This window comes from Tiliqua scincoides, chromosome 5 (genome assembly GCF_035046505.1).
Source record: "Tiliqua scincoides isolate rTilSci1 chromosome 5, rTilSci1.hap2, whole genome shotgun sequence".
Lineage (NCBI taxonomy): Eukaryota > Metazoa > Chordata > Lepidosauria > Squamata > Scincidae > Tiliqua > Tiliqua scincoides.
In genome coordinates this window covers 18,343,593-18,370,023 of record NC_089825.1, presented here as the reverse complement: position 1 = coordinate 18,370,023, position 26,431 = coordinate 18,343,593, and the positions used below count along the sequence as shown (strand labels likewise).

The following is a 26,431-nucleotide window of genomic DNA, read 5'->3' as shown; positions in this document are numbered from 1 at the left end:
CTTACCTTTCCCCTGTTTTTGCACTGGTATGTATGGAGATCTCCCCCCCCCCCACTTCCATCTGTTGGTTCTGTGTGCAAGGGGTTTTGCGCTGGTCTTGCTGTGATGTCTATATAGAGATCTTCCCTCCCCCACACCTTTCCCCTGTTTTTGCACTGGTCTGTATAGAGATCTGCTCCCCCCCTCCCCGTATTGGAATCGAGGAAGATCTGGTTTGGAGGCAGATGTGGTGTCAGCAGTGGCCCCTTTAAGGGTAAGGCCTGGGCATCCAGCAGATTGTGCTGCACAGCTGCAGCCACTTGAAGGCAATAGGGCCCTCAGGGATATAAGAGCACCTGAGGCAGGAAGGGCTTCACTTATTTATGTGAGTCAGCCTTTTCCTACATGAAGATCATTAAGTCCAAGTACCGTTCCACCATGACTGATGAACATTTGGAAGTGTGCTTGAGGCTGGCTGTCAGCAGCTACTGTCCAGACTATGCATCCTTGGCTGATTCACTTCAGTGCAAGTCATCAAAGTAAACTCAAGTAATTACAAAAAATGTTTATAGTTAATTATGTAGTGTTGTGCAATATTGGCTCATGTGGTTATGCAATGTACACCAACATACATTGTACACATAAATGTTATATGTTATGATGGCGCGAACATTGTAAAAAAAACTCTGGTAGATCTCTGGGCCTTGCTGGGTTTCAAACTAGCTCTCGAGCCAAAAAAGTGTGAGCACCCCTGGTTTATAGGATTGTGCTGTAAAACATTTTTATAAATACAGAAATACTAAGTTTTGCATTATATGTAATCTTTGCTATCTCCGGTGAGATAATATCTTCAGCACTGCTGGGACACTTCAGCACTTTGTTTCCATAATTACTAAGGTAATGTTGGGAGTTATTAGGGTATTTACCTTGGCCACAATCTGCTCATGGTGAATGCTTTAACAAGGTACATGTATCTACTATCTCATATAAATAATTGTTGTTATTGTACTCATCTGTAGTGGTAGCTGAATTCCTTGAGAGAAACAAGACTGAATTTGATGGTGTCAGGAAGTATGGATGAAACTTCAGGAAGTATTATAAGAATCAACATGCACAGCTGCTCACAGTGGGTGTCATCACATCCTTCCTGTTACTGATCCCAAAAAGACTTTCAAGCAAGATTCCTTGCTCTGTGCCATAAATCACTTGTTTGTCTGTACAGTATATTTGTTTAAACATCTTTATATCACTTTCCTGGCCTGGGAGAGGGGTAGGACTGGCAGAGGCCTCCTGTGCCAGATCCTATCCTCCATATTGGGCTGAAAAACCAGACACAGAGGTTCTCAGGTCCATGATGGCAAAATAGCTGGCACAAACTTGAAAAGCCCCATTGCGGGGCCTGAACCCTTACTCAGGGGAAGGGACCAAATGTCCCCTTCCCCCAAGGAGAGCTCCAGCAGCTTCCCAGCACCCACAGGATACAGTGGTCACCATTTTGGCACCTATGATCCTCCAGGCGCTATAGCCGTTAAGACTGGGCTGTTACTCCAGGAAAATGTGCATAGCATTGCAGCCTGAGCCACTGAAACACATTCCTGAGGAATTATATAATGCAACTGATGTGGCATGCACACAAATGATACATAATCCACAAAATTATCCAGACCATGCCTAATCCAGTAGAGGTAGACCCTACAGAATATAAAACCCTTGGGCATACCTGCTCCTCTTGTCTGGGAAGCAAGAACTTGTGGGGAAACAGTCCTGTCAGAATTTGCAGCTCTATGGGACTATTCCTCCAATAAACCATTGATGGAGAATTTATAACTCCTCTTCTGAGTCAGAAGACGCAAATCTTGATCAGCTGCTGGGGCAAGGGAAGAAGGCAGCAATGAGAAAGAAAGATGGTTCAAGATATTACTACTTGTTAGATACATTTGATTTGCAGGCTTTCCAAGATCTGATGGTTTTCAGATTTGAACTCCTAAGCACAAACTATCTCAAACACTAATACTTCAAGAATGGAATAATTTCTTTAAAGGCAACACTGCTGACATCATAACAATTCCTCATTTGTTTCATCTGTTACATTGTACCAGTTTTCCAAGAAAGTTTCAAATTACTGTATACAGTGTATGCTGTAGTCTAAATCAGTGGTCCTCAAACTTTTAGCACCGGGACCCAATTTTTAGAATGAGAATCTGTCAGGACCCACTCCTTTTGAGTAGACAGGCATAGGATTGGGCTCCTAGACTGCAATCCTATCACATTTACCCAGGAGTAAGTCCCATTTACTATCATTGTTAAAAGCATATACATAGTGGCCTGTTAAAATTATAGATCTATAATATTTCCCCAAATGCAGTCACATACCATGGTAGCATCAAATCTATTAAGTGATGTCATGACCAGAAGTGACATCATCAAGCAGGAAAAGTTTTAAATTAAAAAGTTTTAATTGTAGCCCAATCCTAGGCTGCAATCCTACCCACACTTACCCAGAAGTAAGTCCCATTTACTATCATTGTTAAAAGCAAATACAAAGTAGCCTGTTAAAAGTACTTGTAACATATCCGCAAATGCAGTCACATACCAAGATTGATCAAGTCTAATATATTAAAAATAAAATATTGAAATGGGGATCCACCTGAAATTGGCTGGTGACCCATTTAGTGGGTCCCGATCCACAGTTTGAGAAACACTGGTCTAGATGTTCAAAAAAACAGAACACAAGCAGAATCAGTTAAAGAAAATGCATTACTTTAATTTTTTAAAATTGGAAAAATTGATGAGATTTTTCAGTTTAGCAGTTGTGTGTCTTGCTAAAATATTACTTATAGGTAGCTATTGCTACCACTGAGGCTGAGCTGAAAGTACCATAGTTTGAGGAATAACTACTCATTTTTATTTTTGAGGGCAAGAGAAAAGGTAGAGAAAAAGGTAGATTTCTTTAATATCTGTACCTGGAGAGAAAACAACTGGCTGCTGCCCTATAGTATCTTGGAAGCATGCTGGGAATTGGGAGATTCCAGCACATATAGCGCATTCTGTCTTGTCCCCGATCCCGCCATACTAGTTTTCCCACTCTTTCCTGGGAGTAAGCCCCACTAACACAATGGGATTTACTTCTGAGCACACATGCCTAAGATTGTGTTGTTACGCACCCTTGCAATATGGAAAGGAGCCCTAAGCGGACTAACCTTTGTAATTCTGTGCATATCTACTCAGAATTAAGTTCCACTGAGTTCAATGGGGCTTACTCCCATGTAAGTTTAGGATTGCAGCCTTAGGAAACTCACCACATTTACAATGGTTAGATATCCTGAAGTTCTGATCTTGAGGGGCTGAAATGTAAGAGCCTAAGGGCACAATCCTATGCATGTCTACTCAGAAGTTCTATTGTGTTCAATGGGGCTTACTCTCAGGAAAGTGTGGGAAAACTAGTATGGCGGGATTGGGGACAAGACAGAATGCGCTATATGTGCTGGAATCTCCCAATTCCCAGCATGCTTCCCAGATACTATAGGGCAGCCTAAGGATAATCCTATCCTAAGTGTGGATAGGATTGCAGCCAAAGGATGGTGTGAACACATGAAACCTTGTGGGATGGGGAAAAGCCTGAACACATTAAAAATATTATACAAAATACATGAAAACATAATTGTCTTTTTTCCTTGAATATTTCCCTTCCAACCAGGAGCCAGCATTAGATTATCATTGGTGATGATGAGGAAGAGGAGAGAGAGTTCAGTTTAAAAAATTGGGAGCGGATTACTCAACTGCTGGGTGCAGGGAGGCTACTGAATTAGAGACTGCAGGAGAGTCTGGTTCTGTTTTGAAACATGCAGAATAATCCACAAAACATGTTTATTCTGAAGGAAATCTCAATGAGTCCCACCGGGACTCTACTGTCACCATGGTTAGGCATGAAGCCAGACCCATGCATGGAAATGATCAGTTAGACCAGGATTCTCAAATATGCCTGCAGGCCTAATGTGACCCCAGCAGCAATTTTATCTGACCCCCATTATAATTGAACTCTCCCAGCATGATAATTGGGCTCCCTCATATCTTGAAAATGTGAACAAGATTTGCACATTTTCTTGACTGTCATTTGCAGCTAATGAGCGTGAGAACTAAGTGCTTGTTTCTAGCTATCACCTACTTGATGATGTCACTTTTTGCTTAATGATGTCACTTCTGGCCCTCAGTAGGCAACATGCTACTTTGCCTGCTAGCTTTGGCCCTCTGTATGAAACAGGTTTGACGTCCCTGAGCTGGACCTGCAAATCAGCAGGATGTGCATCTGCATGCACCATCCCAGCTGTTTGCAGAAACCCACTTCATTCCCTGTCTGATTAGGAAGTTACTGGGTTTATATTACATAAGGGCATAAGGACAGCCCCGCTGGATCAGGCTAAAGGTCCACCTAGTCCAGCTTCCTGTATTTCACAGTGGCCTACCAGGTGCCTCAGGGCAAACACAAGACAGCAACAGACCTACATCCTGGTGTCACTCCCCTGCATCTGGCTTACTGAGATAGCCTATCTTTAAAATCAGGAGATTGCACAAAACCTTCACTGCCTGTAACCTGTGATGGGCTTTTCCTCCAGACATTTGTCCAATCCCCTTTTAAAGGCATTCAGGCGACATGCCATCACCACATCCTGTGGCAAGGGGTTCCACAGACCAAGCACAAACCCATCCTGGCTTGTAACCTGTGATGGGCTTTTCCTCCAGAAATTGGTCCAATCCCCTTTTAAAGGCATTCAGACCAGATACCATCTCCACATCCTGTGGCAAGGAGTTCCACAGATTCATTTTACACTTACACAAACTTTTTTACACTTACGTTTAAAACTAAATAAAAGTTATGGAAATAAGGTCTGAGTTAAAAGGACCTCTTTTTTTTCCCCGTTTCCTTTTATTCCTGGGTGGACTCGCTGCAGCTGCCTAATCACAGCTACACAAACCCCCGGGTTTTCTATGGGCAGTTCTCCCTTTCTCCAGGGAACCACCAGCACCACCACCCCCCAAAAAAACACTTCAGACCCGGAAGTGAGTACTTTGCGTCACTCTGGCAGGCTATGGCTCTATCAGATTCCCAGGAGGGGCGGGCCTGTCACGAGTGGCGCGGAAGGCCCGGAGGGCGCATGCGCAGGCTGCCCTCGGAAGGGGCAAAGCGTCGGAGCGAGGGAGGGAGCGGCGCATGCGCAGAGGACGTGGCAGGCTGCGTAGGGACTGAGGAGCACTGGAAGGGTCGGCGGGCCCGGCTTGCGGCGGTCGGGATGGACGAGGACATCTTGACCACGCTGAAGATCCTCATCATCGGCGAGAGCGGCGTCGGCAAGTCCAGGTGCGCCCTCGACCGGCCAGGCCAGGCTTGGTCGTGTCATGGCCGACCCCGTCGCTCTGACTCCCGGCCCACCGGCAGGCCCGCTCGGCCTGCGCCTGGGAGGGGCCGCCTCCCCTGCCCCGCCCTGGCCGTGGGCCGCAGGCCCCTTACTCCCGAGGAGGCCTGTAAACCGCACTGGGGGCTGAGGGGACTACTGGGTCGGGGGCCCGGGCCTGCCTGCCTGCCCCACGCCCTGTCTGCTGCAGCACCCAGGGCAGGCTGTGAGTGGCCTTGAGTCCCTCCCTCCCACTCCCGGGGGGGGGGCTGGTAGTCTGCACATGCTCAGAGGCACCGTCTCCTCTTCATGCTGTTTTGCTTGTTGCAGAAGCTTTTATTCTGAAAATGGGTTGCTGTGCTCAGCCTTCTCTCAGAAGGACATTGGAGGAGCCCCCTGGATCAGGCCCAGCCCCATCCAGCCCAGCCTCCTGGATCCCACAGATGCCTCGGGGAGCACCAGGACAACAGGAGACCTGCATCTGGGTGCCCTCCCTCACATCTGGCTCTCAGAGGTCGCCTACTTCTAAAATCAGGAGGTTACACATGCCCATTGCAGCTTGTGACGTGTGATGGACTTTCTCTCCAGAAATTTTGTTTGATCCCCTTTTAAAGGTATTAGGACGGGCACCATCACCATATCCTGCAGCAAGGAGTTCCACAGATTAGTTACTTAGGAATACAAGAGCCCCGCTGGATGTCTTTAAAAGGGGTTTGGACCAATTTCTGGAGGAAAAATCCATTACAGGTTACAAGCCATGATGTGTATGTGCAACCTCCTGATTTTAGGAATGGGCTATGTCAGAATGCCAGTGCAAGGGAGGGCACCAGGATGCAGGTCTCTTGTGATCTGGTGTGCTCCCTGGGGCATTTGGTGGGCCGCTGTGAGATCCAGGAAGCTGGACTAGATGGGCCTATGGCCTGATCCAGTGGAGCTGTTATGTTCTTATCAGGCCAAAGGCCCATTTAGTTCAACCTCCTGTATCTCACAGTGGCCCACCAGATACCTCAGGGAGTGCGCAAGGCAACAAGAGTCCTGCATCCCAGTGACCTCCTTTGCATGTGAACATAAGAAGAGTCCTGCTGAATCAGACCAAAGGCCCATCTAGTCCAGCGTATGTATCTCATAGTGGCCCACGAGATGCCTCGGGGAGCACACAAGGCAACAAGAGGCCTGCATTCCAGTGCCCTCCTTTGCACCTTACATTTTGAGGTAGCCTACTTCTGAAATCAACTCCTTCCATTTCTGGTCTCAGAGCAGTGATTTTTCCAATATATGTCATTTTATAGCACACTGATGAGGTGTTAAAATTGTCAAGATACACCATCAGTTTTTTTTTACAATTGACAAGGCAGCACCACACTGCCAGTGGGGGGCTCACATTAAACCCCCCCCCCCATTGTCCTGCTCATAAATGACTACAAATTCTCATGGCACACAGGTGAATCATTTGCAGCACACTAATTTGCCGTGTCACACTGGTTGAAAATCTGTTTTAGATAAACAATCACAACTTCCTTGTTTCCGTAGTTTTGGTGGCACAACAATTCTGGGATGTAACTTACTGTTGGCTTGGAAATGAAGAAATTTGGCTAAGATGTAGTGAACTGCTTGACATGACATAGTACATGTATGGTAGAGGTGACCCTTACTTTCTAAGTATTTCAATGGGCCTGTTAAAGAGCCAGTCCCTATTTTCCTTAGTCCTGTCTCAGCAATTTTGTAGCTTCTTTGTCTGTTTAAAAAAATCTCCTTAGTTCTTCAGTCTGTTGCCTTTTTCAACCTCTGTTCATATCTGGGATCTTTCTCATTTCTTATTGTAGTAACCTTTGCTCTGTCTGTTGGGTTGCTGTTGCTAAATGCCACATAGTCCTCAATACGGTGATGAAATCACTTTTTCCTTAAGAAATGACATACTTTGCTTCCCCCCTCCTTTTTATGCATGTTGCCTTGACTGTCATGGGTCATATTCTGATCTCTGTGTGTAATATGAATTTAGGTGCACTTCAGGACATAAAGTGCAATATGTAGTACAATGCCCCATGAAGAGTGATACTTTATGAAAAGGTTTCTTGAATGATCTAGAAGTGCTCTTCTTTATCTGACGTTATTTGCCTTGTAGTTTGGCTATATAAATGGTGAATGCTTCGTTCATCTGTCGTTGTGTGTTAGATTCTGTCTTGTGGCAGTGCCTTAAATAAAGTTAGGTGTAACTGGGCATATGTGCTCAGCATGCTATGCAGTTTTTTTATACAATAGCTATATATGATATTCTGAACTTACAAAGTTAAAAGGAGAACACACATGAATGTGTATATTAGCTGAATATTGACTCTGTAAGAGATGTTGCGAAAGCGCAGTGTTGGCCAGTATGACTTGAGCAAACTTCTTTCAGATGAGATCATCTTGAGGTATGTGAAAAAGCTTGGCATTGAATGTAGCTTACCTGTAAACACCCAATGCAGGGAGGGTTTATTTTTAGGTTCCAAAGTAATAATTAAGCCATTCAAAAACTTATAATTGTTTGGAAAGGAAGTTGAGGCTGAGTTTGCTATAAAGTTGAGACAGTTGCTCAGACCTCATGGCTTCCCACTAAGGATGTGGGATTGACAGGGTAGAAGTAGAAACATTTTAAGCAAACAATTCCATCTTCAAGCAAACGCACAGGCATCCACACCCCAAACTTCAGGACTTCAAGTATGCAGATAATGAGCTGTCCTTGGTGAGAAGCCTGGAGCAAATTGAACAACAGTTTTAACTGGCTCAACTAGTTGTTTACCACGCTTGCTACCTTTCAGACTCCTGACTTCTGCTGTAGTAGGCGGATGGGTTAAAGAAGCAGTTTCATTTTTAAGCAGACTTCCAGTGGCTGGAATAGACTTTTGTAGACTTGAACACACATCTCAGCATTAATGTAGTACTTTGTAAATGTTTTCAGTGCTTCACACACATTCGTTTGATAATCCTTGTAACAGTCCTGTGAGGTTGGCCACTATTAACTGATCCACATCACTGCAGTAAGGGGAGCTTGAGGGAATAACAGCTTGCCTTGGGCTTAGCCTTGACACTTAATGAGTTTTTGTTTCAGATTGCAACAGAGGACTTTCCAGCTCATTGCCAGATTTACGCCAACCTACCTGTGGGTCCCTAAAACTCAAGGAATCACAATTGCTTACAATTCTTCTGGGTCTGGGAAATATGATTAGTTTTATTTTTAGAATAGTTGCTCTCCAGCCTGGACTCTACAAAGTGTGTTTCTTATTCAATACATGGTATATGAAGAATGTATCTGGGTCAAAGAGAAAGCAGCTTGATTCTTGAATTGCAGAGTAAGGGCACTCATTCACATGTGAACTCTGCTAGTTTCTGGTTTGGATAAAAAGATTTGCTGTACTGGAATGTTTGTGTTGCAAGTGCCTTTTGTTAGCTTTGTAATGAAAGCAGTTTAACTAATACAGAACTTAATATGCTGTAACTATTTCAGTAGAATTCTTCAACTAGATGCAGGAGGTGAGGGTGTTGAAAATGGACTGATTTGGCTATTTATGAACAAAATAGATTATAATCATCTTAAATATGGATTTTTTAACTTGTGTAATTTGGTCATCTTGATGGTTTTTAATGTGGTTTATAAACTTGCAAGACAAGATTTTGTTAACATTTTTATACCACCCTTCCTCCAAGGAGCTCAGAGTGGTGTATATAGCTCAGAGTGGTGTCTTCCTTCCTCTTGTCCTCACAATAGCCCTGTGGTGTAGGTTAGGGTGAGAGAGAGATTGACTGGCCCAAGGTAACCCAGGACATTTCATAACTGAGTGGGGATTTGAATCTGGCTCTTCCAGTTCAACTCTTGAATCACTATACCAGGGCACCCCAAACTACAGCCTGTGGGCCAGGTCCAGTGCAAAGAAAATGTTGTCAGCATCATGAACTGAGCTTACCATTCCGTGAACCTCAGTGTTAATCTTCCCTTCTGACCTCTGCTCAAAGTTGCTTCAGGCAGCTGCTTTTACCCCAGAATCGGGGTGCAGATTCTGCTGGGCCAGCAGGCAGCGAAAGCAGCTGCCAAGCAACTTTGTGCAGAGATTGGAAGCGGAGATAATATGGAGTCACACAGAAAGGAAAGCTTTGTTCGTGACATGGACAGCATTTCCTTTACATGGCGGTCCTGTGGTCTGCACTATACCATTTGTAGGTTTCAAAACTGTAATGTCTTTTGAACAACCCATCATTTTGCTTCTGAATGTTTTGAGTAGTCTTAAAGCTCTCTAAATATCTTTCTGCTCCATTTGTTGGTTATTTCCTGTGCATAAGCTCCAGGAGACTGTGGTTAAACTCTGCAATATTGATGCTTGGTCAATACTTCTTAGGGAACAGTAAATTATAGTTTGCAGTAGGGTTACCCAATACTGGGAGAAACTCAGCAGCAGCAATTCCTCCACCATAGGAAGATTAGGTTTAATTTTCCTAAAAATGGAATTGTGGGTGGGGAAGATTAAGTTCTGTTGTACAACCATGTAACTTGGCATACAGTAACCTGAAAGTGACACAACATGTGCCTCTGGTGTACTAGTTAACACTTCTCAACTGTAACTTATGGAATGATAAACTTTCTCCTTTCCTCCCCTTTCTTTGTGTAGCCTTCTATTACGATTCACAGATGATACATTTGATCCAGAGCTTGCAGCAACAATTGGTAAGTGGGTGATATTAATGCCCCTGTGAATAAAATTAGAATGTCTCATTGTGATGCTGATCTTGACTTATTCAGTAAAAATAATGTTGTTGCAGTGCACCTCAGGAAGATGATTCCTGAGCCAAGCTTAACATTTACACACAGTCAGACCTGACCTAAGGTAAGAGTATAGATAAACAGAAGCTGTGGACTCTAAGTATTGTAAAATGGAAGCTGTTATGGTGGTTTACTTGGTATTTTGTCAGCACTGCAGCTATACCTGAGTAGGTGACTTAAGGACCCAATGCTTGCAACTTTCCAGTAGTGATGCAGCTGTACCAGAGGGGCGTTCACTGCATCCTACAGTGAGGGGCCAGTCACAGAGGCTGTCTCAAGATTAAGAAGTTTGTTCCTTTACCTTGAGTCTGCATTAGTGCTGGGAAGTTGGATAGGACTGGTCCCCAAGTGAGATTAATATATGTTTCAGCAAAATAGCTGCTAGTAAGTTGAAAGTTTCTAAGAACACATTCGGCTTGGAAAACCTGAGTATAGTGTTATAAACTGGTGTCACTATAGGAGAATAGTGGCAGGAGGAAACTTTGTACATATTTCACTAAGTGGTGAGCCATTTGGTTTTGCAACTCCAAAGACAGTAAAATAGGCTTTTCTTATCTGCAGCTGGCTGTGTCTAATTGCTTAAGATTGCATGCATCTAAACATACTATTTGGAAAGGCATTCTTGTTTAACTTGGGTAGTGTTACATGTGTATTTTCAGCCTCTTTTTTAGCCCTGGAAATACTGCCTGCTGGTTTTCTGAAATCCTCACTGGTTGTGTAAAATGTTGTGGTTGTTGGAAATGGAAAAGGTGCAAAAGAGAGCGACTAAGATGATTACGGGGCTGGGGCACCTTCCTTATGAGGAAAGGCTACAGCGTTTGGGCCTCTTCAGCCTAGAAAAGAGACGCTTGAGGGGGGACATGATTGAGACATACAAAATTATGCAGGGAATGGACAGAGTGGATAGGGAGATGCTCTTTACACTCTCACATAATATCAGAACCAGGGGACATCCACTAAAATTGAGTGTTGGGCGGGTTAGGACAGACAAAAGAAAATATTTCTTTACTCAGCGTGTGGTCGGTCTGTGGAACTCCTCGCCACAGGATGTGGTGCTGGCGTCTGGCCTGGACGTCTTTAAAAGGGGATTGGACAAGTTTCTGGAGGAAAAATCCATTATGGGGTACAAGCCATGATGCGTATGCGCAACCTCCTGATTTTAGAAATGGGTTATGTCAGAATGCCAGATGCAAGGGAGAGCACCAGAATGAGTTCTCTTGTTATCTGGTGTGCTCCCTGGGGCATTTGGTGGGCTGCTGTGAGATACAGGAAGCTGGACTAGATGGGCCTATGGCCTGATCCAGTGGGGCTGTTCTTATGTTCTTATGTGGTGTCTAGTCCTGTATTGAGTATTAGTTAGACCTGCTTCTATTGAACTTAATATTTGATTACCATTTTTTCTGCTCTAACCAGTTGTTGCTGTAACTCAGAATAAGCAAAGTGCTTGACAATCCCATCCCATTCATCCTTGCCACAATCCTGTGAAATAAGATCTTAGTAAGGATTACAGATTTAAATTCTCATGGCGAGGTCAGGTCTTGGCTTGGGAGCATTGCTGTCCATGTATCCAGTACAGTGTGAATGGAGCCATTATGAGCTTTCATGCCTGATTCCATCATTTCGTGGCACTATAACTCTGGAAAACTGCCAGAGCTCTGACTGAATTCCTCATTGGACCTTTGAATATAGTATGCAGCTTAGTTTATGAGCTAGATCTCAGATCAACTTACAAAGCATATCAACCCCTAGAAGCCCAGTATTATTTTACAATACTTATACCCCATGTTTCCTAATCCAATAGAGAAGCTCAAGACAGCGCACAACATTAAAATGAACATTCAACAATATGACAATATAACAACCAAAATAAAATTAAACAAGAACAGAACAATTGGTGCCAGTAGCCCCTTCCTCAAGAACAGAAAGCAGATTTGTACTCAGAGAGATGACTTTCAAGCATTTAGGTCCTATGTTAAGGGCTTTATAGGTCATTGCCCATTGAGTTATATTCAGAAACTTACAGATAGCTGACTGATACAGGAGTCAGTAAAATCCTTTTGTATTTATTGTATTACGTTTTAATTATTGTTGTATACCACTTTGAGCTCTGGGAAAGCAGTTTATAAATCTTCTAAATAAAAATAAATTTTAAAATGGTACAAACAGTACTTGCTCTACCGCTCAGCCAAGTATGACAGAAGTCCCAGGTTTAATCCCAGACATCTGCAGGTAGGATAGAAATTCCTGTTTGACACGTTGGAGAGCTATTGGTAGTTTGTGTTGACAATATTGATTTAGATGGAGCAATGGCCTGACTAAGTCTAAGATGGTTATATGGTCCTGTACAACAAGGGTGTGACATGGTGTCAACTTCCAATCAGTAGCCTCGTGGCTGCATTGTATACCATTTGCAGTTTTTGTATAGATAGGCTGTCCTACGTAGAATGCGTTACAGTAGTCCAGTCTGAATGTCACCAGTGCACAGGTAACCTGGTCTAACCAATCCAAGAAAGGATACAGTTGGTACACCAACTGAGTTGCTTCAGGTCACACTCATCTGTGATCTGGACATCCAGGTTCTAAGCTGGGCCCAAGAGCATTCAGAAAGTGCAATCCTGATCCTTCAGGAAGAGTACAACCCCATCCAGAGCAATTTGTCAGTCTTAATTCTTCTAATAGCATCTCTGTCTTGTCTGGATTTAAGTCCAGTTCGTAAGCCTTCATGTAGCCCTGAAGTTCTCAAACTGGCGTCGTAATGCCCCAGGACCTCTTCCTTTGTCCCTTTAAGGGGTGGGGAGGGGAAATGCAGTGACGCAACCCCCAGGATCACACTGCTGCCAGGGGCTTTCCTATAAGAAGCAGCAACAGCTTCCTGGTTTTACGGGCAAGCCTCCACATGGCTCCCCAAGCCATGGAGAATGTGAAAATAACAATCCTGACCCACTTCGTTTTTGCAATAGCAAAACCAGAAGTGGGTCATGATCATTATTCTCAGTTCTCCATGGTTTGGGAAGCTCTGTGGGGCTCTGTGTATCCCCATGAGGTGGCTACTGTAAAAGAGAGCCCCCAGCAGCGGTGCGATCCCAGGGATCATGTCACTACCTTCCCCCCTACCCTGCAAAGACTTACTGTGGCTCCCAAACTCTGTTAGAGTTTGGGAACTGCAGGTGTAGGCCATTGTAAGTTCAAACATTGATTCAGACTTTCAGGACTTCCACAGCGTCTTTGGTTAAAGGTGGAAATGAGACAGATGAGCATCATCCACATATTGGTGACACCAAACCCTGAATGACCTTCTCTAGCAGCTTCATGTAGATGGGTGACAGAATAGAACCCCGAGGGACACTGTAGACCAGGATGTCGAATACTACTTAAATTACTGCTTGGAATCTGGCAGTCTTCAAAAACTAACTAACTAGGTATTTATATACTGCCTTTCTGGTCATCGAATTACTCCTCTGACTTTATTCAAGGTGGTTTACATAGGTAGGCATTTCTAAATCCCTCAAGGGGATTTTTACAATCATAGAGGTTCTCTCTTTCAAGAACCAACAACATTTCAGAATGGATCTTCCTGGTTTGGTCTCACTTCTGGCCTCCAGTTCTCTCTCACAGGCTGACAAGCAGCTCCATCTCTCTCATGGAGGGCATCCAAGACACTTCTTGCTCACACCAAGAGCAGGTGGAATCACTCAGCTCAGCTTGTCAGCTGCTTCAAGGTCTCGCCATTTTCAGCCTTTCAGGGAGCTGCCAGTGTCCTCCAACTGGTGACCTTCCAATGTTACCTTTGGGCTAATGGAGGCTCTACGCTCTAGACCAGACCTCCTGCCCAAAACGACTAGTTTTGCATAGCAGGGGTTAAATTTCTTAATCTTCCTCAATTATCAAGTCAATTGAATCTTCCATGTTTAGCACATTTTTCCCCAAGGATGACATCCTTTTCTGAAACAATGTACTAGTGTCTGTGTTTGTGTTCATATGTTGCTTGAGCAGTACAAAGATCATGGCTATATTTAGTATGTGATTTGGAAGGTGTCAGTAGCTTTGAATTGAGAGGCCTGTACAGTTCAGTTATGCAGGTTCAAATAAATCAATGGGAAGAAGCCACGTGGGTGCATAGTGCTTAAAATTCCCCAAGGATAAGGAAACCCCTGCAAGGAAGAAAGATGCCTCTTGGTGAATTCCATCACAGTGGTTCGACAGCTGCCATGCATCACTGGAGTGGCAGGATCATGTTTCATCAGGACATATGCAAAATGTCTTTTAAAGACACATGCAGGGTAAGATGAGGTTGTAGAGAAGCACCGGCATTTCTTTGTGGAGGGTCATCTTGCACAATGCAGACTTCATCTAACAGTGAACCTCTGAATGAAGAAGATGCAGGGAGTTGCTGGGAAGCTGTAGAGCTTCTTGCTTGTTGTTTTTCTCAGATTTGTGTGCTTGTCTTTCTGAAGGTGTGAGGCAGATGTTGTTTGCAGTTGTTCCCCTTGTTTGAACCGAATGTTGACATTGGCATCCCCCCCCCTTTTTTTTTTTTTTTTTTTGCTATTTTGGATCTTCCTGTTATGGAAACATGCAGCTGGTAGTCCCCTCAATTCTAATCTGCTTTTACTCTGGTGACACAATAAATGAGTATGGATTTTTCAGACATGATGAACAATATGCAGGATTTAGAAGTTCCACTGCCTACATGAATTCTACATTGCAGTCTTCAGAGATGGGCCACTTGTTGCAGAGGCTACAAGAAAACCATATCTTGGACAGCTTCACACGCAATGAATCTCATATGCAGAAGTCACATGCCATTCTTGACATGTGTGATGCAGATGAATTCTGCATGTAGTTCATCATGTCTGACAAATGCACACTTGTGTTTGCCATCTGTGTTGCTTGCAACAAAGTGTATGTGGGATTCATGCAGCATCCTATATGGGATGAAGTTGTCCATTTGGAGATCTTCTATGAAGTGGCCTGTTGGTTTCAGATCTCTTTGCAGTAATTGCCTTAAGAATGAACATTGTGTGTTGGCTCATTCTGAAACTAAATCTAATAGGAAAGCCAGCAGCTACATCTTGCTTATATTTTTCTACCAATATCTTTCCATATTCTATGATTTTTAGTTCCTCTGAAAGCACAATCTGCCATGAAAGTGATGGATGCTTCAGTTTTCCTTTAGCCAAATATTGCACCAGATGCAATGGAAAGAAACAAAAGCTACTTGGAAAAAAGCCTGCTTACTAAATTATTATGTAAAATGTGTTCTGTTTTGCTTAGTGGTTTTTTTCTCCTATAAATCTTGGTTTCTCTCTCAGGGAGCACTAAATCCTCTTGTCTTTCAGGTGTTGACTTCAAAGTGAAAACTATCTCGGTTGATGGCAATAAGGCTAAGCTAGCAATCTGGGTAAGTATTGAAAACATGTCACCCTGTCATTATAGATGAGTGATGCCAAGGGCTTTTTCACTGTTATCCAAGGCAGATACTGGCAGGTGATAGTATAGTACGTTTTGTATTGGTTAATAAAATTATAGTAAATTTCAGATGGCTAAGCATGGGTGAAGTTCTTTACACTTCTTAACCCTAGACTGGATATGGACACCTCACATTTTTGCATTATTCAGCTTCCTCATTTTTTGACCAAAACCAGTGTGATTGCAGTATTTGGAATTCTGAGTAATTCCAAATACTGCAGTCACACTGGTTTTGGTCAAAAAATCGCATTTCTCTTCTTAAGAAGATTATCCAAAAAAGAAGCAAAAGAGTAAAATCTGGCATTTTTAAGGCCTCTTAGGTGGTTTAAAATAAAAAGTGATGGTGGAAGAGTGGAGCATTTTCTTATTCCAAGCCTTTTGGTAGAACATTACCTTGTCTGCAGTCTTGAGAGCTAGAAACTTGCTCTCCTTAAACTGAAAAATCTTTGAGATTGTTTGGTACGCGTTCTTTTAAATAAATTTTCACTGTGTTTACCCACCTTTTGGCTAAAATAAACTTATTTAAAACACACACACATACACACAAATCTGCTTCTTTGAGTTTGCCGCTTATGACTTGGCAAACAAGAATCTTGTATGACGCTAAACATACAATCAGAAAGAAGCAGGCAGGATGGGTTGGGTAGTAGATGCTTAATCCTTTATCCCTATGAAGTGGCTTTTCCTGTTGGATTTTAAAAAATAATTTGAAGAAGGAAATTGTTAACTGGGGGGGGGGTCATCCAGAATATGCTTTGAGAGAGAAATATCATTGCTTGTATGAAAAATCTGTGTCACAGACTCTCAGCTGTTCATTAGTTAACGCCTTTCCCTTTAGGAGTACTACATGTTGCTTAATTGAAGGCTTTAGCAAAGTAACTGATGGATAAACTGTGTAAAGCTGAACCTTAAATTGCACTGAACCTTGCAATTAGCAAACAAAACCCAACTTTTTCTCTCTTCAGGAGAACAAGGATTTCACTTGTCATGGCAAGTGCGTCCCAGTTCTCTCGCAAGAATGATGGTTCTCCCCACTCTGAAAATGCAGAAGGGAATAGGAAGACTAGAGATTAGGTGCTGCATTGATAAGGCCCTTCTTGCACACTGCAACTCTGTGCTAGAGGGGGAAGGAGAGGGGCTTGATTTGGCTGCTGCATTTGCAGTGATGCAACAACCAAAGGGACAGCTGATGGCCCGTCTTTCCAGTTCTAAGCTGCAATAGTAGGTAGGACCAATTCTGCCCTTCCAGCTTGAAACTAGGGAGGGAAGCAGGAGATTGTTGCTGACCTTGTGCTGCATTTTGTAGGGGCAACACCTCGCACTTTGGGGAAGGGACCTGGCAGTTGACTACCAAGACCAGCAAACATTAGTTGATGCCGTCTCCATCTCATGAATGCATTCTCCTCACTATACTTCATGTAGAGTACAGGAGTTCACTCTTTGTCCTTGATCTGAGGAAAGAGGTTTTTTTTTTAAGGTGGTTCTTCTGAGAGCCAAATTGGGAAGCTTGGCAGAACAGAAAATACCAATATTGGCTCACATGCTACCTACTTCAGGAGAGATGGATTTAGTGAAGGAAGGAGCAGGAAATGTACAATTGTCAAGTATTGATACTTAACTTTCTTAATTCCTTAGGACACTGCAGGCCAGGAACGGTTCAGGACACTGACACCCAGCTATTACAGAGGAGCACAGGGTGTTATACTAGGTGAGCATTGTAGTTGGTTACAGCTTATCTGAAACTCGCTTGCTGTGCAGAAAATGAAAAGCGTGAATTCTGTTCACTTTAATGAAACTCTTGCCCTCTGTTTTGTCACTAGGCTGATGAAATTGTTTTGCTGAACAAAAGAGTAGAGTCCCTGCCATGTCTCAAACATGTCTTTGACTTGGCAAATGCCTGCCAGGTCTCTGCTGTATATCGTTTGGTGCAATCTCCCAGCCTCTAATCTCACCTTTTTCTGCTCCCTCACGAGACAGGGGAACTGTGTGTCTGTTCTCAGCTGTTAGAAAATGTGCTGTACTTAAAGCCTCATTGGCATGAGGAAGATGTACTCTCCAGTATAGGCTAGTTTAGGGGCAAGCAGTAGCTGCTGTCTAAAAGGGAGAAACTGCTTCCATGCCCAACAAAGGAAATCTCAGCAGTCTCTTTTTTGCAATGAACTACCTTTGGACTGTAACCCGTACTGCTAAGCAATATCAATGTTATTTGAAACAACTTTCCTCACTATTACTCTGATATGGTTAGGAATAATTGTAGACAGTGTGTTCAAAACCAGCATTATGGGAATGCCAGAGGTTTCATCGCGTGTAGTGTTGTGAAAATGCTCTTCTATCAGGTAAAGAAGCTGTGGGATACTTTGGATTCAGTCGAGGTGTACTGGGTTGGGAGGAATGGCCATTTGTCTGCTCAAATTCACTGTTTCTTCCAAACAGACAAGTCATTGTTTGCCCTCCCTGCCACAAGTCTTCTAGTCTATCTTGATGTATTACTTGATGAAGGAAATCTGGGGGGGGGGGAGTCATAATGAGTCTTTCTACCAAGAGTTGGGGATAATATAGGGATATGACCAGGTAATCATTGGGAGGAGCTTGCTTATCCAACTCTGTTTAAGAGGGCCTCTTAATAGGTTCCTCCAAATAGGTTCCTCTATCACTTTCAGCTGTCTTATTTAAATCCCCCGAGTTCATGAACTTCAGTCTTTCTAAACATACTTGTTTCAGATACAGGAACATTGTTTAGATCTCTTTAAATTAGTTTGAAGACTTGAGCTATCCTGTTGTACTTCTGTGTTGTAACGATGATACTAGGGTGTGGCTGTGTGATGTAAAATCACGCAACTGTGCAGTTATCAAGGTATTCTGTTTTGAGCAGTTGGCACTTAGCAATTCAAGGAGACACAAGCTTGCAAACTGGATTTATAACTTGCATTATAATGATTGGTTGCAGAAGATTTATGGGTTTTCTGTTATTGAATAAGTCAACCCCATAGAGCAGTAAGTTACTTTTACTCAGAACAGGTCCAGTGGCTTTTACATGGCTGCCTATTTTCTTAAACTTTATTTTTATACCATATTTTATATAGTCACAGAGAGGTAAGCAGGGTACCAGTATATTTCAGAAATTTGGAGACAAATGATCTGTATTTCAGAAACCTCAAAAATGCTTGCATCGCTGACCATTGCTAATCTTTTCTTTCAGTATATGATGTCACAAGAAGAGATACTTTTGCTAAACTAGACAACTGGTTAACAGAATTGGAAACATATTGCACAAGAAATGATATTGTTAAAATGTTAGTTGGCAACAAAATTGACAAGGTAAGTAGCTCTAAAGCACCAGTTTCTAGTAACTTTTAAACCTGTTTCACTGACTAATGATCCTGCTCCTCCTTCTAGGAAAACAGAGAAGTTGATAGAAACGAAGGTCTCAAGTTTGCACGGAAACATTCTATGTTGTTCATAGGTAAGTTTTCTGCCGGGGGGTGGTGGTGGAGATGGATAATGAAATATGTTAAGTGATGCAGAAATTATTCTTGTCTTGTTCTTATACCACTATGTTTAGGTGGCTGGAGTTATGCTGCTGCATGCATTAGAGCAGAGTTGGACCTGATCAAGCTTGGCTTGGGAGATGAAGCCTTCCACCCAGTTTTCCGCATGCCAGGCAGGAAGTAGCAGTGCAACCTGCCCAGGCTTACAAATCCTGCAAGCCTGGGTAGTGGGCAACTCTGCCATTCCCTTTCCAGTATGAAGGCAACTTGGGATGGGGGGCTTTGCTTCTCAAGCTGAGTTCTGAGTGGCTGCTTCAGGGAGCTCAGCATCCCAGATTTGGTGATGACATCATTGCTGAACGTTTGGCCCCTTTTTCCCGAAAGGTTGCTGACCCCTGTTTTACAGGAGAAAACTAACTAAAACTAAACTACTGGCATGCCCCAGTGTCCATGGGGATCCTTTCCAGAAACCCTGCAGTTAAGCGAAACCACGGATAACCAGGGACCTCCCCAGCCCTTCGAAGAGGCTGCCTGTGTCTGTCTGCAGCCTCCAGAATGGCTGTTTGAGCCAAAAAAAAAAAAAACCCAACTTCCTGTTTCCTTAGTAAAAAAGAAGTGACTTTTTATTGTCTTAGAAGGCATTTTGAGGAATTGTGTGGCCTTTGCAAAGCACAGAACAGGGACCCTTGGGAGGGTCCCAAGGCAAGGGGAGCAGAACTCCCCTCGCTTCTGGAGGGGGTGCGCATGGGGGGGGCACATGCAGTGCTTCTCCATGGAGCTGATCCGTGGATATGAGATACACGGATATGGGGGCCTCCTTGTATTTTACAGTTGCAATATGAATGCAGACTAAGTGGAACGGTAATGCTGAATAATTTTTATTCTATAAAATTGAAATTGTTTTTCCCTCACAAGGTGCCCAAGAAGTACAGTTCTTAAAAGTCTTGTTTTGTTTTATTCATTGATTAAATTGATCACAGCATGGTTGTTGCAAAATTTCCCTTATTTCAGTGAGTATTTGGGAGAGAAATATGTTGCAGGTTTAGTTACAGTATGTACTGGTGGTGAAACAGCAGCAGTGATTTAATCCAAATGCATTTGTTGCTTTTGTGGATTTCAAATTTCTCTCAATGTATTGGTGTAGGGACCTGAGATAGAGACAGAGTTGAGCCTGCTTCACTCTTTCCCCCCCCCCTTCCCAGGAAGTGAGAAATCAGTTTCAAAGAGGTGTGATGTAGCTCCTGGTAGAGTTTCAGTGTGCTTTATTTGGGAACAGGTATTGCTGCTACTCATCATCTCAGGCACCAGCTCCCTCCTTTCTTCAATCTGTACTTTGTTTCAACCCCAGGAGGCATGCAATTATGTGTGTCAGTTGCAGTCTGACAAAATTGGTTTGCTGATGCTTCTGAAAGTTAAGTTGGGTGGGAAAACTAAATACGAACTTTGATAATGCATGGAAAGAAAAATGATCATGACTTTCTGCAGCTGCCTTGTGGCTATGAACAGCCTTGTTGCATCTGGTTCAAGGCAGCAAGTTGTCATTGGTTTCCATTGGAATTTAGACTTGATGATTCAGTAATGACGGGACCCTCTCTCAGTTTCATGCAATATTCAGCATGGTTGTACTTGAGGAATCAATCTCAGAGAGGAGACTGAATGGAAGTCTTCAGCAAGTCTTACAGTGTGACCTGGTTCTTAATTCTTAGACCCCTTTGCTACAAAAAGCACCTGGGTTTTCCTCTTGCCTCCATGCCTGCCTTCTTAGCCAAACAGCACAACCACATCTTGTAGTCAAATGATGCCCTATGGAAAGCTGAGGTTCCTCCAATGCTTAGTTCTAATCCTGTCTGAAATTAAGCCTAAGTATGTGAAACTGAATACCCATTATTTCCTTATTTCCACAATTATGTGCTTTGCTTAATGGTGAAATTCTGATCAAAGTAGCAACCCCCCCCCCCCCCCAAAATGGGATAGAAAGTTGTAGAAATGTACACTGGGACTTGTCTAACATTTCAACTCTTTCCTCACAGAAGCCAGCGCAAAAACATGTGATGGTGTACAGTGTGCCTTTGAAGAACTTGTTGAGAAAATCATTCAGACTCCTGGACTGTGGGAAAGTGAGAGCCAAAACAGAGGTGTAAAGTTGTCAAACCACGAAGAGGGCTATAGAGGAGGTGGCTGCAGTGGCTATTGTTCTGTGTTATAAACTCTGGAAGACTTGTCCTTTTGCGTATTTAAATGGCTAGTGATGTCGTCTGTATATAAACTCATATCTGCTATTTTAGGGACCTTGCAGTTTGCACATACTTGGTATCATGGCAGTGAAAAATTTTTTTTTTAGGAAAATGTGGTCTGCAGCTTTTCTAGTTGAAAAGTGTTATGGAAGCATGCCTAATTTGCAACTCTTCAGTTCTTTTATATGTAGCATAAGGTGATCTGTTGCAGGAACAAATGCACTCAAATTTCACAATCTTAATTATCATGGAAGTACTTATTCTATTTCAAATACACATTGGCTGTGTTCTGTCTGCCTTCGATGGCCTTTAAATCTTACTACAGCACTGCTTGAGCCACCCACATCTCTGAAATAATACAAATGGATACATGTACAATTTGAACATTTTATTGGCAAACGCTTTGTATCAGTTTAACAGCATGATTATAAAATCCCTTTTTAGCTATAAACAGCATTTTCTACCTTATAACTCATCTCAGTTAATCTGCTTGTGGAAGAGTTCTAAAATTCCTTTGGATTTTTACAATTGCCACTTTGACTTATCTAATGGGAGTTTTAACCCTGAAAGGTTGAGGATTGCACTCTTGCATTGTGGTTCTGGCAACGCACCATGCTGTGGACCTGTAGAAGATCCTGTTTGGTTAAGGGCTTAATTGTCTCATTGTGAATCACTTTGCCAAGCTTTGATGAATGCTTCTTTCTCAATGTTAGTAATGTAATTTGGTTTCAATAACTCAAAACCATTGCTCATTTGTGGCTGAAAGACCTGAATTGGATAACTCCTCTCTTTGTGGCTATTGGTTCCAAAGTTTAGATGTTTAAAATGTGTCTTCTGGGTGTGTGCAAGGAATGTGTTCTGTTGGGGTTTGTTGTAACAAACATCCAGTGGCTTGTGTGTTTCAGATAACTTGTATAGATTAATAAATTTTTTTCCACAGTATTCAATTTTTTCTAACATCTTCCTCATGTACAGGTGAATTTTGTAAGACATTATTCCAGAACCAACTTCTGGAGATTGTTTAACCCTGTAATGGACAACACAAATTATTGCAAATAACAGGGTACTGATCTATTACCAGTATGAGCTACTGTGCTGTTCCTGTAAATATAGAAACTGAAATAACTTTATAATGTTTTGTATACTTGAATGCTACACACTATCACTGTTCCAGGTATATTGGATGTTACCACTTCACATACATTTTCCTTTCACTTTTACCTTTGTTCGGAAACTTAATCAAAATTTGAAAAGAATTAAAACACTTTGTTCTATAATCGAACACTATCACCAGAAATGTAAGTAAAATCTTTGAATGTGTGCACATTTCATACTACACACAACTGTTGAGTATATACTACAGTTTTAATATACAACACACTTGCTAAACATTAATTAGTACAAAGATGACTATGTACTTCTTGAATGCATTCCTGAAGGTAGGTTAGGATCAAATTTTTAATTGCAGAGAAGTATGTTTTGACATTGGAATAAAAATGGTGAAGCAGGAAAATCTGCCACTTCCTTTTTATCACAAGGCGGTGTGTGAGTGAGTTCAACTCTGCCACACCTGTTTCTGTATTTTGACTAAATTTATGACTGATCTGTGTGTGTGAGTGTGAAAGAGAGAGAGAGAGAGAGACGGAGAGATACTAAACTGGATTCTGCACTAAAGTAACTCAGTTTATATACCAAGAAAATGTGGGTTCCATGAACTGTAGAAACATTCAGAATTCTGCTTTTGCCAGTCAGAAGGAGAGGTGATGATGTAACCAGGGCACTGCATCATTAAATACCAGAAATTTGTGTTTTTAATGAAGAGTGTCTCAGATGAATGGTGTCCAGAAGTGCATTGTATGCACTTCTGTCCTTGCTTGGCATCACGACATAGATGGACCTGGCTGTACCATGTTGGGTAAGATTCCTATTAATAATTCTGGTTCTGTAGAATTTTGGGGGCTTTTAGAATACACATGACCTTGGGCTACTTAAAAATCAGGTTCTTAAGCCCTGTAGTCTCAGTAGTAAGAGACGGGAGTAATGCATTATAATTGGTCTGGTTACAGTTACCTTGATTTGGATGACCAAGAGGAACATAAAATTTTATATCAGTTCTAAGAATCTGGGCTGTCCGTTGGTTTGGTTTTTCAATGCATCTAGTTAAAACTGTCATCCAAACCTGTTCTGGCTTAGTTGCTGAAAGTGACTTCTGTCCTAGTCCAGCCTTCCACTTGTGATTGCAGGAACACTTTGAATAGGCTTCTCACCTCTGGTTTCTGGAGGTGTGTGGCATGCTGGCTGTATGGAGTAGCCTTCACTGACACCTGTGTCACCACAGGTATAGCCTGGTCTCAAGGTTCACATGGTTTAATTAAAGACTCTTTCTTGCTGACAATTTTGATAGTTGAACATATACCAGACATCGAAGTGAAGAATAGCCTTTTGCATTTTGTTCTTTTCAAATTCTAATGGTTGAGACAGCTGAAAAGGCTTGGCCTTCTGAGGCAAATGTCCTGATGAGTATGCAAGCAGTATTTTTGATATAAAAAATATGGGGGTGTGAGGAAGAAGGAGAAATGCTTTAGATTTAGCTAAAATGATCAAACTAAAATTGAGTCCTGTCAACTGGGCTTCTCTTAGTCTAGATTGGGGTGTCCAAAGTTTTTGGCAGGAGAGCCACATCAGCTCTCTGACACTGTGCCGGGGGTCAGGGGGGAAAAGGACTTAATTTACATTTAAAATTTGAATAAATTTACATAAGTTTACATAAATGAATATATTAAAGATGAACTAAATACGGTTAATAATAATAATAACTTATATGAATGAATGAAGGTCTTGCAATAGCTCAAGACCTATAAAAGGCCTTGCACAAAGCAAGGGTAGCCTTTTCTTTGCTGCCGCTACTGTACCATAGATGTGAAACAGCAGCAATGGAGGGAGCCCTCATCCCACCTCTCACACGAGTCACCCTCACGCTGAAAGCAGTTGCGTTGGGCCAGTGTGGGCTCCAACAAATCTCCAGAGGGCCAGAAGCTCATTGAAGACTGGGGGCTCCCTGAGGGCTGCATTGAGAGTCCTTGAGGGTTGCAAGTGGCCCCAGGGCCAGGGTTTGGGCACCCCTGGTCTAGATGGAACATTGATACCATTGATATAAAAGCATGTATGCAGAGAACTGATTTTCTCATTTTCTCTCACACCTTGACTGATGTTCTTCCACTTCCATAAGGTGGTTGTGAATCTTCCACATCTGAAGAAAAAAAATTGGTGATTAATGGTTACATGCTGATCCCAAGTTTAATGCAAGACTCGTAATTCACTTGCCATTTAATGTTGCTTGAAAGTTTAAATATTACAGGTCAGAGTTGTGGGTTCTGCAGTCAAATGGATTCAGTTCTAAATCTCCATTCACATTGTCTTTTAGTCTCATTTTAAAGGATTAATGACATTCAAATGGAGCATGTTTACAGAGGCTGATGTCTGGTAAGAATTGATACATGCAAACATATATGTTTATATCAAGCACTTTTAGTCATATGTGGATGACTAGAGCTGCTCCAGTTTATGGTTTAACTGGGACTATCAGCAGAAGAAGGTAGGAATGAGAGTCTGTGCACACATACGATATAACTTCCAAGCAAGCTTACCATAAATAATTCAAGTAAAGTGTGTTCTACTGTAACTGAATACTCAGCCTTGAATATCTCCTGCTGATGCTCAGTATATCTATTTTATCCTCACCTAGCTGTGAAATGTCAACACTAGCTTATTCCAAAGGTAAATTCAGATGCTCTCTGTGTTTACCATTCCAAAGTGTTGCATGGTTTATAGCAATGTTGGCCATGTAACCTAAGAAGCAGTTCTTCTGTGCCTTAGTACTTGGCAAAATGCTGACCGTGTTGAGATTAAAATGTTACTGAAAATACCAAATGTTGATAGGAAATACTGAAAATCTGGGAGTTCAGAAACCAAATGTGAAATAAAACCTCAGCTTAAATTGCTGTTATACAGCAATCTGTATAACTTGGTATGGTAGGTCACTAACCCCATAGTGCAGATGAAGGACTGATGTTGAAAGAACAGTTATTTGTCTAAGTGCACTGTTGAGTTTGTGGGTTGGGTGAGATTTGAAGTGGACCTCCTATCTCACATTCTTAACTTATGTTGCATCATCTCTAATATACCTTTCTACTTTGTATGCCTATCTTCCCTCCCACCCCCCAGGATTGCAAAGCTATCCTTTGCAAATATGTGCTTAATTTTTCTCTTCTATGGGAAGTGCCTAAGGTGAGCAGCCTTCCCTATATTGAACTTAATTGCAAACTTCGCTATTTTGAAATGCAGCAGAAGACTTGTAAAGCTGAAAAAGGAAGCCATGAGATTACATCTGCAGAAAAGCCTGCATTATATTTCAGGATGGTAAAAACAAAAGCGGTGTATGAAGTATTCTAAAAAGGTCTGTCCAGACTGGATCAGTGGGCAAGCCAATAGCAAATACAGTTCAGAATAAGTGCCTAATGGTGCACATTGGGGCAAATTCAGCCTAGCTTCACATGTGCACTGAGGGGGTCTGACCTGCCACTTATGAACTAGAGAAGAGATCTTGGGGTCCACTTCCAAAATGAAGTGGAAATCCAGGCAAACTGTATGTTATGAGTTTCTCAGAATTTGAAAATACAGCGGTTAGTATGATGCCTGCATAAATTATGATCCCATTTTTGCAGTATTGTGTAGAATTCTGGTTACCACTCCTCAAGGATGATATTGTAGAGCTGCAAAAGAAGGCACCCAAAATAATCAGAGGGTTGGTGCAGCTTCCTTGTAAGGAAAGGCACTCATGTTTGGGACTTAATAGCTGGGGAGGGAAAGGAGGACAAAACCATAATGTGTTGAGATGTTTTTTTCCCCCTTTTAGGTGACCCTGGGCTATTGTATTGTGAAACTGATTGGCAGGAGATTTAGGATGGAAATGGCACAAGCAAATGATTAGTCTGTGAAGTTCATTATAAGAGGTGGTGATGGCCACAAGTTTTGGAAGGCTTTAAAAGGAGATTGGACAAATTAATAGAGGAAATAGTC

General features: G+C 42.3%; 1 protein-coding gene across 1 annotated transcript; it reads left to right on the top strand.

Moving 5' to 3' along the window:
* The first annotated feature begins 5,167 nt into the window (after positions 1-5,167).
* On the top strand, positions 5,168-22,629 carry RAB18 (RAB18, member RAS oncogene family). Its single transcript, XM_066628249.1, has 7 exons — positions 5,168-5,335; positions 10,010-10,065; positions 15,501-15,562; positions 17,266-17,338; positions 18,830-18,948; positions 19,027-19,093; positions 21,149-22,629. Exons 1-7 carry the CDS (start codon positions 5,268-5,270, stop codon positions 21,322-21,324), a joined length of 621 nt encoding a protein of 206 aa, XP_066484346.1. The 5' UTR covers positions 5,168-5,267; the 3' UTR covers positions 21,325-22,629.
* Positions 22,630-26,431: the final 3,802 nt, after the last annotated feature.

Coding starts and splice junctions, on each gene's coding strand:
- RAB18 (XM_066628249.1), top strand. CDS start 5,268: ATGGACGAGGACATCTTGACCACGCTGAAGATCCTCATCATCGGCGAG. Junction 5,336..10,009: donor AGCGGCGTCGGCAAGTCCAG/GTGCGCCCTCGA, acceptor TTCTTTGTGTAG/CCTTCTATTACGATTCACAG. Junction 17,339..18,829: donor AGCACAGGGTGTTATACTAG/GTGAGCATTGTA, acceptor CTTTTCTTTCAG/TATATGATGTCACAAGAAGA.